The 13907-nt window shown below is 38.5% G+C and overlaps 2 protein-coding genes across 2 annotated transcripts; one reads left to right on the top strand and one right to left on the bottom strand.

Annotated features, from left to right (window-relative positions):
- Positions 1 to 786: 786 nt before the first annotated feature.
- On the bottom strand, positions 787 to 8116 carry LOC111321008 (nudC domain-containing protein 1). Its single transcript, XM_022923765.2, has 6 exons — positions 7725 to 8116; positions 5136 to 5640; positions 3956 to 4214; positions 2744 to 2897; positions 2161 to 2286; positions 787 to 1455 (listed from the first exon to the last, which is right to left on the bottom strand). Exons 1-6 carry the CDS (start codon positions 8004 to 8006, stop codon positions 1045 to 1047), a joined length of 1737 nt encoding a protein of 578 aa, XP_022779500.2. The 5' UTR covers positions 8007 to 8116; the 3' UTR covers positions 787 to 1044.
- Positions 8117 to 9650: 1534 nt separating this feature from the next.
- LOC111321007 (tubulin beta chain) lies at positions 9651 to 13476 on the top strand. The gene is made up of 6 exons (XM_022923764.2): positions 9651 to 9811; positions 9885 to 9993; positions 10121 to 10231; positions 10350 to 10807; positions 12455 to 12949; positions 13072 to 13476. The coding sequence occupies exons 1-6, from the start codon at positions 9755 to 9757 to the stop codon at positions 13186 to 13188; spliced, it is 1347 nt and encodes a 448-aa protein (XP_022779499.1). The 5' UTR covers positions 9651 to 9754; the 3' UTR covers positions 13189 to 13476.
- Positions 13477 to 13907: the final 431 nt, after the last annotated feature.

Genomic DNA, 13907 nt, shown 5'->3' with positions numbered 1-13907 from the left:
TTTAAAACATAATCAAGACAATTTTCCTATGTAATGCTTTTGCTATTTGTTTGAAAGTGTATCAAGTTGTTTAGGAGACTGTATCAAATGGTCATACCTTGTAGGGAAAGGGTTAAGAGCCCAATCGGTAGTCAAGTTACTGCCTCTTGTTGGTGCTACCATCAGTTCAGTACAATTGTCTCGCATTTGAATCTTGTTCATGCACAGGGACACCATTTCAATATTATTTTTAATAATTGTAAGATTATTTAAAGAAAGATACTTTTAATGGAGGTACAATAAATGAAGAGGTTGACAGTGTTAATTCCATTTGTATAGGTATTATTCTGCTGTCATGATATTTTTTATCATTTTCTATACACAAACAGGGAGTGAGTATGGTGCAGCAGTGAGAGCACTGGCCCCCCACCACTGCAGCCCGCATTCAATTCCCCTAATTAGCATCACAGGAGTGTTGAGTTTCTTGAGGGTTCTTGTCCTTGCTCTAAGGGTTTTTATCCAGGTCTTCTGGTTTTCCTCCCTCCACAAAAATAAACATTCCAAATTCCGATTTGTTTTGGAAACAGTGGACAGGAAGAGCTACCTGATGGAGTGTACGCTGCTAAATTCCCATGATAATTTCCTATTTCCATTTTCATGGGTTAAATCTTCCACTTTCATGGGTTAAAAACTACTTTGCTATCACAAGTCATCTTGCTTTTTAATTTTTTTTTTTTTTTTTTTTTTTTTTGGAGTCTCCTCCAACAAACTTGATCATACTTGTAGGCCAGGACTCATTTTATGTGATTTAATTGTAAACTCTCAGGACCAGTGTATTTCAATCTCTTATCAGAAGGTACAGTGAAAGTGCAAATGACACTTATTAAGACCTAAAAAGTATTACCGTAATTAAAATATTAATACTGATAATTTGAAGTTACAGGTAAGAGCATAACTGATGTGGTTGTATCAAAGAAGTAACTAAAAACTCAAAATCGAAAAGTGTACTATGCAAATCATATTAATAAAACTAATTTGAAATTTCTTAAAATTAAACAAAGTGTTTTACTTTACTGTTACAACATGCACAGCTTCTCTAGTCAAGACAAAAATCCTATTATTAGATGCCTGGAGCCCAAGGATTTCATTGTCAGGAGTTGTTAATGTTACAACTTGTTGGCTGGCATGTTTGGCCCCCCCTACAGGTTGTTGGTAAACATAAACATGTCTTGTGTTGTCACATATCACAGCATAGGACAAATCTGGGGCGCATGTGGAGAATTTGCGATCCCTTTTAGCAGCCTGAACATAACCTAAAGCATTAAATGTTCCAGTGTGAATCCAGTTAGACTCGCTGTCCGAGTGTGCCTTGGGCTGCCACACAAGGGCATCAACGTCATGGCGTATGCAGAATGCAGGAGGGAGATTCTTATCAAGTGATGCATTGAAAATCCACTGATGACTTGCTAAACAAACCTGATGTGTAATGAAGATTTTTCAACTGTCAGATATGTGCACTTTTTATTAACGTAAACTTAAAGTTGATAACCACAACAAGGCTTGACACAAATGGAGCCCACCAGCCACAGACTAGTAGAAATTCAGTTTTTGCAAGTGGTTTTCAATTTCCACTCAGCAGTTTGGCAAGTAAACAAACTGAAATTGTTGTAACTTCTAAGTTGTTACTAGCCACTTGGCTAGTAAGTTGAAAAGTTAGTGTCAAGTCCTACTTGAGCTTGAATGATATTATTAAGGGAATTGAGTATGCTCAAAATCTAGATCACAAACAGACCACATCCTAGTTTCAAAGGGTTTCTAAAGCAACCTTTGGTGTTGTGCCAGGGTATTAAAAGATAATTTGGTTTATCAACACCGGGACTTGATAGTGTAAATTGGCCACTGTAACAAGTGCTTGCAATAGCATTAGCCTTTCGTTAGCTCTTTGTAAGAACTTCCTACTATGTAGTTTAGTCTGAAGGAAAATATTGCTCCATAGTAAAATTGAGGATAAGCAGAATTTCTCAAAATGCCTGTTTTTTGACACTTGCTCCACATTATAAGCTTTGTGAGTCGGGAGGGGAGTTCTGGAAATACATCAAGTGGTGTGCAAATCATTTACAAGTTGACCTGATAAAAGGAGCCTTAATTGTAAAAAAAAAATTCAAAGCCATTGATACACACCTTGTGTGTTACCTCTCCAGTTTTAACATCCAGCCGAAAGATGTACTCAATATCCTCTGGGAAAGCATCACATTCTTCGAATTCTTCATTACTAAATGACATCTTACTTTCCCGTGACTTTTCCACCTGGATTTCAAATTTTGATTGAAAAATTTAAAATAACATCACTACTTTTGATGTTCATTTCAAGTTTTTTCTGCTAAATGAGATAAAGTAAGTAATATAGCAATGTAAAGCTAATTTACTTTACTAAATAAAAACATCAAATGTGCAAGATGATTGCTAGTTAACATAGTGTTCAGGTTACCTCTTTTACATGGCAGCATGAAAAAATTAAAGTTTAGAATCTAACAAATCTGTAGATAATAAAGCCATCAGCGATCCAATAACATGAATCCCCAACCAACATTTAATTGAAACAGGTCGAGTTCAAACAATAGCAACTCCTTGGGACTTAAAACTGATGTGCTATTTAAGAAAGTTGCAATACAACTATTTTTGTTGCCAGTTGTAGATTGCACTGCACTTAGGAATTCAAGATTTAGCTCAGCTGAACATCTGAGGCATTGAAAATATCAATTACCATTTTGTCTGATGTGAGGTGTTCCAATCTGTTGTGAATCTCCTTTACTCTCTCCGCCTCCTCACCTACCAGTTCATAGACACCTCTGTCATCACCTTGAACAACACTGCTCCAGTGGTGTTCATGAACCTGCTTTACAAGGACCAGTTCCAAACTATAAAGGAAAAAAAAATGTTTACTTTCAGAAACAAGACACAGTTGTCTCTAACTGGACAAAGTCTGCCTTATGTCTGGCTCAAAAAAATTTCCTATAAGTTTAAGTTTAAGTTTAATTTATTCGCCACAGGAATGGCAGGAGAAAGGAACAGAACTTTCATTCCAATTGACACCTAACCCCTTTATTACCCACCCATCCCATCCTGGGGAGGACATCCATCACACAGTACTCTCGTGTGTGGGAAATTAACGTCTCCTACCCCAACCCTGCAGGAGACAGGACCTCCATTTATCGTCCCTATCCAAGAAGACTAGAAAGTCTAACCATTTGCAGATATTATTACAAAGGCAGCACTTTCTTCTCAGCTAATTAAAGACCCTGAGTGTTGGTCCAGCCAGATTTGAACTCACGACTTCCCGCACAACAGTCTGGCACTCTACCAATTGAGCTAACCGGGAGGTGGTTAGCTCAATTGGTAGCTTACAGTTCACCTAGTACAAGTTCTCTATAGCTCAGTGGTAGAACATAAGATTATTAAATCATCACAAAAAAAGTCTCTCTTTTTATAACTTTATTACTTTTAATTAGTACTTTATTAATTAATTATGGGATAATTAACAGAAAGCAATATCCCCTGCCCACAGTTAGCAGATTAGCTAGTAGAGGCGAGCAGTGGTTACACGTTTTTTGTATATATATATCAATACAAATGGCTCACAAGAAAGACTAGAGAAAAAGAGTAAAAAATTTTATAATAAATAAATAAACAAATAAATAAAAATAAATTCAATTTAATTAAGTTTACATTGCAAATATAAAAAGCCAAGTTTTCAGGAAATTTTTGTTATTAAGTCAGATAAATTTCAGCCAAGAAAATTCTTTGCTTGGCTGAGATGCCTAAGGGGGCTTCTTGTGACGCCAGTTGAATTTGAAACTTAAATACCACCCAAAGTGGATAGTTAGAAAAAGGAAAAGAAAAGAAAAGGATAGAAAGGAAAGCGGTAGAGAGTAAAGATTGTTTAAAATGAAGACTGAAAACAAGTACTGCAAGTCACCTATTTTCCTCAACTGTCCATGTGCTTTCCTCTGAGTTTACTTTCGCATAAAGAGGACCACTCAACAAAACTTCTGTCCCAATTTGAAGGTCCACAGAATCTGCTGTTATATTACAGGTTATTTCATTTTTCTTGGTTCCTTCTGGTAGATCAAATTTTATTGTGATATCTTCACTGTCCTGAGACCATTTGTATACTTTTGCTGAAGAACTGTGGGACTCTACCTCAGCCATACCTGATGGCTTTTCCTCACTGTCACCTGATAAAAAAACAGAAGGTCATGTCAAATAAGAAATAACCTTTTTTTAAAAAAAAAAATCTTCACTAAACTTAACCCTTTAATCCATAAGAGAGACAAACATCTAATTTCTTTATACAATATCACCCCTGAAACATGTATTAAGTTTAGGAAGAAGAAATCTCTCAATATGCGTCGTCGATGTGCCAGACAAGTTCATTACCACTTGACGCCAAACGGATGTGAGTAAAAAAAAAAAAAAACCTGAGAGGAAATGGGAAATGATCGCTACAACATTAAGAAAATCTTCACTAAACTTAACCCTTTAATCCATAAGAGAGACAAACATCTAATTTCTTTATACAATATCACCCCTGAAACATGTATTAAGTTTGCGAGAGTAAAGGAAATAATTGCCAACAAAAGAAGCCTTTGATTGTTATGCACTGATCAATTCAAAGCTTCAACATTCTTCCTTACATGGGTGTTTCACTCTCATCCATGCCTAGGGGATTGGGAATTTGAAGCTTGCCTGGCTGGGGTGGGGAATTTTAACCAGAAGTGTCAAGTCTTGGCAATGGAATACAAGTTTTATATCTTTTAATATGGAAGTGTTCAAGGCAAGTACTTCACTTTCACATGTGAATGGCCCTGAAAAAAGATCAACAATGTCTAGTTAAAACTTGGTCAATGTTTAGAAAGACACAGTTACTGATTTTGTCTTTTGCATTAGTGGGCATTCAAACACAATGTTTGCAGGGGAGGGGGGGATAGGGATTTGGACAAGCAAATCTTCAAAAGTTCAAATGACCATGGAATTACCCAGGTGGGAAGCTTCGAATTGATGGACACCTTAAACAAGAAAATTATCCAGCTGTTATGTCGTATATTCCCTGTTATAGCACTCCAAACAAATGTAAATCCCACAAATTAATAGGCTACCTTTCTTTAGAGAAAATGGTCTTTCACTTGCCACTAAAATAGCTGTACCACCACACTCAATCCCAGCATACACTGGTGCACTGTGACCTCTGAACTGCTGCAACATCTCACAGTTGTAATTTGCAGAACTGGTTGCTGAGTAATTGACTCGTGAAAATGTGATCAACTCTAAATTAACAAGGTGAGCATCTTTCACTGATGTAGAAGCACCATTTTCTGTGATACTCAATAACAAGCAATTGACACATCCAGTTTCTTGGTTTTGAATAGCATGAAGGATCACAGATGGCTGGTCAATCTGGTAAACTGTGCAAACCTTCCACACTGTATTCTGGGAAATATCACCTGTTCTGTCACCTGTTTGCAGCAAGTAGAGTTTCCCACTTCCATCCGACAAACAAGCCAGAGATTGTGAAGGAAAAAACAAAGTCGTGTTCAAACTTTCTTTAGTTTTTTCTACTGCTGCTGGTTTGAATACTGTATCAATGAATGAAACATCTTTGTCCTTAAAATTTCAAAGAAACATTAGTTAGATATTTTTCATTACTTTGAAAGTTTCATAATTATTCAGATTTTCAATTCCCTCTTTAAGCAATCCAAACCTGTATAAATACACCCACAAAAAAATAGGCAAAACATTAAATATTAAAAATACTGTATATTTGTTAAGTATTAACATCAAAATCTATTTTAATCTTGTCCCATGCCAATTTTTAAAATACTTAGAACAAAGGTTATGGGTCAAATCACACATTAAAATGAATTTTCAAAATAGGACACTCTTGCTGATAACTTCTGATGGGGTGTCTCAAAAACTCAGACCTCAAAAACTCAAACCTCAGACCCTAAAATCTCAGACCCTCCGGGTGTCTCGAAAACTCAGACCCGAAAAACTCAGACCCTCTGGGTGTCTCGAAAACTCAGACCTGAAAAATAAAACATGTTTACACCATGTGAATGCCGCAAGCCAACTTGTTTACTGTTCGTTGATAGAGTGGCATTATGAGCACTGATCATGAAAATTATCTGCCGAGAAAAGAAAAAACAGTTTGCAGTGGGTTTAGGTACGTGCAACAATCATGAAAATTATACTCAACATTCGTATAGATTTTTCTTTTCGTTATCGTATAAGCCAAGTTTATATCCACAACGTGTCATGTCATTAGAAGCTATTCGCGAGGTGCGTTGCATGATGGTTCCCTGTACAAATACAGGACCCGCATCAGCATGACAGTAGCGGCAGATATTTGAAACCGAATACAACCTTCCAGGGTCCTTATACTTCCCTCATTTTAAAGAATAACTGTGTATAAACACTGTGTATAAACACTGTGTATAAACGGTTCTTTGTTTATGTTTTCTTTAATATAACATAAGCTTTTAAATCAATGTTCATGGTCAATTATGATAAGACATTATCCATTCATGGTTGCATTTTCTAAGCCTCACCAGTTATTTTCTTTCCTTTCAATAAAAATGCTTGAATGTACTTACTGTATGATTCACTAAATGTTTTTTGGAAACAACATTGCAACAAAACTGAACACTGAAATAACATTGCAACTGTTTGTTTTGAAATAAAAAGTACTCATCAAAACGATTGGTTATAAAATCGATTGCTGGTAAAACCACACTTGCTCAAACAAATGACAGCAATCTCAATACTTTTACAGACAGACATATCATTTAGATTACAGGTTTAACAAAAACGATTTCTCCTCAACCATTAATGGTCTATTCTGCTCAAAATTCAATGCAGGTGACTCAATCACAAGAATTTCTCGAAGTATAAGGACTGCAAAAGTTTATATCCACTACTGTCGAGTGACGCCGGTCCTGTATTTGTACAGGAAACCATCACACAACACACCTCGCGAATGGCTTCTAATGACACGACATGTTGTGGATATAAACTTGGCTTATACGATAATGAAATGAAATATCTATACGAATGTTGAGTGTAATTTTCATGATCGCTGCACGTGTCTAACACTGCAAGCTTTCTTTTCTTTTCTCGGCAGATAATTTTCATGATCACTGCACATAATGCCACTGTATCGACAAACAGCAAACAAGTTGGCTTGCAGCATTCGCACGGTGTAAATATGTTTTATTTTTCGGGTCTGAGTTTTCGAGACACCCAGAGGGTCTTAGTTTTTTGGGTCTGAGTTTTCGAGACACCCAGAGGGTCTCAGCTTCTCTGGTCTGAGTTCTCGAGACACCCAAAGGGTCTGAGTTTTCGAGACACACAGAGGGTCTGAGTTTTTCAGGTCTGGGGTCTGAGTTTTCGAGGTCTGAGTTTTCAAGACCCCCATTCCGCTGTTCTCTTCACCTGTCTGCTTAACAATGCATTGATATTGCAAAGAGAAGCTACACTTTAATCACTACTTAGAGTTTAAGAGTTAACTGTTGGAAAAAGTTTCTGATGTTCCATCAAATTCTCCTTGACCACATGAAAGGAAACTGACAGAAAGCTTCACGCTTCATCTGGTAACAAATAAACGTTCGTGCAACTTTCAACGATACCGTTAGTTTTTGCCTTTCGATTTTTTCATTATATTTTACGATTTTAATTATTAGTTGACTCACTTTTACAAATACCCTTTGGACTTCGTAGTTTTCATTCACGAAATAAACAACTTCAGTTTTCCCGCAATCAGTCCAAGAGTCGATCACCAGATGGTTGCGATTTCCAAAAGCTCGAATGTGTTGAAAGGAAAATGATTCCTCTCTGAGCGGTACATTGTTTACTGCAGAAGCTAAACTGGTGGAAGACAGTGTCAGGGGGTCCAAAGCAAGTTTGTAGCCTTCAAATTTTGGATCCAATAGCTCCCGATTTGGACGAAGAGACTCCATCGTGAGTATACTCATCACCAGACTATCACATAGTCTTCGAACGAGGAGACAGTCTGGGGGATATCATGGAGGGCTTGAAAAGTTCAAGTTCAAAGAGCAAGTAAAGGAGAAGATAAAAATGGCATCAAAAGGAGTACAAATTCTTTAAAGCAATAAAATACAAAGAAGAGCGTAGTTCAGTTGCCTTTTCCTGTTGGGTGTCTTTTTGATGTAATGGCCGTATCACAGACATAACTGTAACTTGTATGTGACCAATGAATTTCAAGCCGACACTCGACAGAGTCCCTTTGTAATGAGCCAATATCTCGACCTGTGGCACAGCTTTGTTAGTCTTCTTTAAAGCTTTTGTTACTGACGACCTAGCTATAACGATGGAACTCGTAGTGCCAGCTCCTCAGTTCAGTTCGTTTAGTAACGCACTAAAAAATTTAGGAAGAAGAAATCTCTCAATATGCGTCGCCGATGTGCCAGACAAGTTCATTACCGCTTGACGGCAAACGGATGTGAGTAAAAAAAAAAAAAAACCTGAGAGGAAATGATCGCTACAAAATTAAGAAAATCCGGAGAAACCATATACTGAGAAAACCGAAAATTTTCACTTCGCTTCCTTTTATCGTTTAGCTTTTTGCGGAATGGAATAACGATTTTTGACGCTCAAAAATATTATGTAACGAAACATTGCATTAATTGTTTTGGCGCAAGTGATTTATTTCATTCTTCATCGGACTTGTTCGAACAACACAATGTTTACTACATACTTAAAAGGGTTAAGAGGTTGCAGAACAGTTCCTAGGGCCGCTGCACGAAATATGAAAAATTAAAGTATCTCCTCTCAATACTTAGATCTCTTGAAAAAAACAAATGTATTGATTCTGAAGCAAAAACATGAAAATTGGTAGTCTACAAGCGTGATATCGAGCACTATTAATTTAGCATTACCGGAAGTCTAATATTGTTAAAATACTCACGATGGTCCCCTCCATTAATTTTATACTGTAATGCTCTTTGAATTATAAACCAACGAAAGGGATACAAAGGAAACTTTATTTCCCCAAGATTGTTTTCAAAACAATGCGTAAGAAAGTTGTCCCACCTTACTCTGCCGGACATCTTAGTCTAACCACTCCCTCCCCTAAAAACAAACCCGGGATGCGGCTGTGCTTGAATGAATGCTCAAGATACTGGAACGAATTAATAGACCGCACCCCTTCCGTTGCTATGGTATGACACATTCCAGATGACATAAATTTATAACACCGCATGAGTTCAGTATCGCATAAATTTATAAAAACGCGACCTGTTCAGTATCACAACGGCAGACACCGTGTCAACCTTCGTAGTGCAATTAATGCTACTAATCAGAGAATATCATGCCATAATGTTTATGTGCGGTTTATTGCGGTCTCCTCGAGAAAAATTGTCACTAACGCCTTCGAAATTTGCATTTTGCTTGTTCAAAGACATCACATGTCAGCATAGCAAGATTTTCATTGGCTAAGCTTTCATTTGGCTTTGTCTTATGCACAATAGCTTTCAGGTGTCGAGTATCACCAATAAACGCAATCAACAACATTCGATGGCTGGCTCGCTTACGTCACATAAGCACTACTTTATATGGATGTGGGCCTATTGTTGGCACACAAAGCCTCGCATAAATTAGTCGTTACATATAACCGCGCCAGAATCTCCCCGACGACATATTGCAAACTTTAAAGACATCAGAAAGTAGAACTTCCTTCGTTCGCTCAAAAAAATTTTCCAAGATGCGAGAAATTGTTCATCTTCAGGCTGGCCAGTGCGGTAACCAAATCGGAGCTAAGGTATAAAGCTACCTAAAAGCAGAACTTAATGATTTTCGTTCGTGTCCGCTCATATTTTATTCTCGCTTTTCAGTTCTGGGAGGTTATCTCGGACGAGCACGGCATCGATCCAACTGGCACTTACCACGGCGATTCCGACCTCCAGTTGGAAAGGATCAACGTTTATTATAATGAAGCTACAGGTAACTGTCAAATTGTGATGTTAGATCATCTAGATCTTCTTTTCAGACCATGTTCGTTGCCGCTTTCGCTTCACATTCTAACCTACGGCCGTGCTAACCATAGTTGTCGACTCATCAAATATTTTAGGTGGAAAGTATGTTCCCAGAGCTTGTCTCGTCGATTTGGAACCCGGTACGATGGATTCCGTTCGTTCAGGTCCCTTCGGACAAATCTTCAGGCCAGACAACTTTGTCTTCGGTGAGTTCAAGCTTCGATTTCATAGTTTCAAATTATCAATCCAAGGAAGACTCATTGTTAATCAGCAACACCCTAATATCCGAATAACGTGTTGAAACATCGCCACGTTTCATCATAGGTCAAAGCGGAGCTGGAAACAACTGGGCTAAAGGACACTACACCGAGGGAGCTGAGTTGGTAGACTCTGTACTCGATGTGGTTCGCAAAGAAGCAGAAGGCTGTGACTGTCTGCAAGGTTTTCAACTCACACACTCGCTCGGCGGCGGAACCGGCTCGGGTATGGGAACCCTTCTCATTTCGAAGATCAGAGAAGAATATCCTGACAGAATCATGAACACCTTCAGCGTCGTACCGTCACCAAAAGTATCAGACACCGTTGTGGAGCCTTACAACGCCACTCTGTCCGTACATCAGTTGGTTGAGAACACAGATGAAACATACTGCATCGACAATGAAGCACTTTACGATATCTGCTTCCGAACTCTGAAGCTCACCACACCAACCTATGGCGACTTGAACCACCTTGTATCAGCTACCATGAGCGGTGTAACAACTTGCCTTCGATTCCCTGGCCAGGTAAATGTTGATTTATTTTATTTAAAAGCGATAACAAACGAAATTTTTTAACCCAAGATGCGACAAAGAGCAGTATTTTCGACGGTTAGGAAAAGGGCGCGCTGCCAGTGGTTGCCAGTTATCGATTTGAAACAATTAATCGCGTGCACACTATCTGTAACAGCTTCTCATTTCAGCAAAGCTAGATTTACCGGAAAAAACGCACAGTTACGGCGATATTTGTTGTTTAGGGCTGTGCTCAAGAAATACTCGAAGGAACAGTAATGCGTTAGTTATGTTATGCGGGGAAGAGTCCGAAACGGCAGTGATTGTCGCGCGTGTCAAATTTCCATTACCTTTGTCCCCTCATTTTTCGAGGAAAAAAATTAAAGTTAAGTCTACATAGCAGTTACAAACTAAGCATAGGCGAAACGTATGTAGTCTTGGCATTAAACCACGCCATAGAAGATAACTTTGATTACTGCTTTGACTACTCAAACAAACCATGATTATGATAAGCCGCTTAGTTCGGCGACTCGTCTACGACAGACAGCTGCTTTTCTTGTCTAAAACTTCGTTTACTACTTCCATCCTTAAAAGAAACTTTAAGTAAAATTTTATTTACGAGTTGATAACGACAGATTCTGTCAATTTTTGTTCAACGTTAGCAACGGAGTTGAAAAATTACTGTAGAATAATTTATTGGTTTGTTGAATTGGGAAAAAGGGCCCATTCAGGAACGCGTCCCCTAAGAATACAACAGTAGATTGCTCTCAATTATTAATCACGGCGACGATAGGATACTATTTTCAAGTTCTTCATAACAAGTTAAGGAAGGAGGCAAAAATTAAATTTACAATCTCTCAGCATACAAAAATGATAAGAATTAAACCGTGTGACGAAATTTTCTGAAAGCTAGAAAGGCTCTTAAGTTTATTAAAAACCTTTCCATTTTCAAAGTGATTTACGTCGTGTTTGGGGATTTCTTGCTCGCTCATTTTTGCAAAGCCCTGATTTTGCCGTTTTTATTCCAAGATCTGTTCGCATAGCAACAAGCGCGTAACTCGAAACTAAAGCGTTGCCAAGCGAACCAAAATTCAGTGGTGTAAGTCAATCTATGTCAACAAACGCAAACAAACCTTTTACGAAAGAAGGTTAAAAACCACATTCATACAGAATCTGGTTAAAGAGTTTTGTTTTTACATCCTGGTCATGTTGCGTGAGCAATGCCCTAAGAAAGTTGTCGTACAGCGGACGGAACACAGCAAGAGGTGGCAGTTGTTTCGATTTGATAAAGCAGTTAGCGATCGGTGTTTAGAAGATTCTTGGATAAATACTGCATGAAGTCTGTAAAACATCAGCAAGAACTGTAATACGATTAACTAGTTCACCCTTTTAAAAATGAACTGATTGAATGGTGCAATGTTATTTACATGTGTTTGTGTTTTCCACCTCTTTGCTTCGACGAGGAAAATAAACACACTGCCAACACAATCTCAGCAAGTGCCTTAATAATTAATGACAAATTCCCAAATCTTACTGTACATTTTGGAAGAAGTTTTACTAAAATAGTTTGACCGTTAGTATCTTAAATTTTTCACTGGAGAAAGAAATGAGAACTGAAGCAACGTAAGCTTCAAAGCTTATTTTACCCGTTATATTTCTCAGTTGAATGCAGATCTCAGGAAATTGGCAGTGAACATGGTTCCTTTCCCGCGTCTTCACTTCTTCATGCCTGGATTTGCTCCCCTCACAAGCAGAGGATCCCAGCAGTACCGTGCACTCACTGTACCAGAGCTTACCCAACAGATGTTTGACGCCAAGAACATGATGGCTGCCTGTGATCCAAGGCATGGACGTTACCTAACTGTGGCAACAATGTTCCGTGGCCGTATGTCCATGAAGGAAGTTGATGAACAGATGTTGAACGTGCAGAACAAGAACAGCTCCTACTTTGTGGAATGGATCCCCAACAATGTGAAGACCGCTGTCTGTGATATCCCTCCCCGTGGATTGAAGATGTCCTCTACCTTCATTGGCAACAGCACAGCCATCCAGGAACTGTTCAAGCGAATCAGCGAACAGTTCACCGCTATGTTCAGGCGCAAAGCCTTCTTGCATTGGTACACTGGAGAGGGTATGGATGAGATGGAGTTCACCGAGGTAAAGACTTTGTTTTTCGAGCTAATTAAGGATAAAATTAACTAGAATTGAACGTCGATCTTCAAAACTTATTGCAAACGATTTGTTCCTTCAAGTAATGAGTTCGTAAAACTTCTTTGCAGGCTGAATCCAACATGAACGATCTTGTTTCTGAGTACCAACAGTACCAGGATGCCACGGCAGAAGACGAAGGAGAGTTTGACGAAGAGGAAGAGGCTGGAGACGAGGACGCAGCATAAATTGTGTGAAGACCCAAAGTAACAATTCGCAGGAAATACATGAACTTTTCCATATCTTGAAATTAAACAGGATGTTCTAGCTGCTTGCCTCACAACTACTGGTTTTATTTCTAGCGAATAACCAAACTTGAAACGACTCTTAGGCTTTTTTATTTCCTTAAAATGTAGGTAGGGCCTTAGAACACTCTGAAAATTTGATGTAGCAGTAACCGTATTCAAACTAGTCTTTCCGTAGTTTAAACTGTTAACGATTTCTGGACAATAAAGACAACGAATTCCTGCATATAATTACTTAAACGTATTTTCTCTAAATTTTCCGAATAGTTGCATTTGAGGTCTGCGTTATACGGAAGAGATGAAATGTATCTTGTGTGGCGACCCGGTACCACTTTTAAGCGCAAATGAATTCCTGCATCACGACATTCAATGGGGGTGGCGAATGGTAAACGCGAGACGGCGAGACTAACGTTTTTCTTTGTTCTTGGAGGTGGAAACGACACTAATGATGTTATTAATGCGGCAGCTTGCTTTTTTTTTGTTCCTGCCAACAAGTTCTGATGCAGGATATTTTTTATCCAAAACGATTGAACGGAAAGTTTGGCGCAAAGTTCGTTTGAGAGAATTTCGGCCAACGTGCCGTGGAAACTGGAATGACGGCGATTTTATCACCAATTTGCGAGTAGACAGGACTCCTTAGATTCACCGAGAAACGACAAGAA

The sequence above is a fragment of the Stylophora pistillata genome, chromosome 3 (assembly GCF_964205215.1).
Source record: "Stylophora pistillata chromosome 3, jaStyPist1.2, whole genome shotgun sequence".
Classification (NCBI taxonomy): Eukaryota; Metazoa; Cnidaria; class Anthozoa; order Scleractinia; family Pocilloporidae; genus Stylophora; species Stylophora pistillata.
Note: the sequence above shows the minus strand (reverse complement) of the source record. Positions and strands in the feature narration are given on the sequence as shown.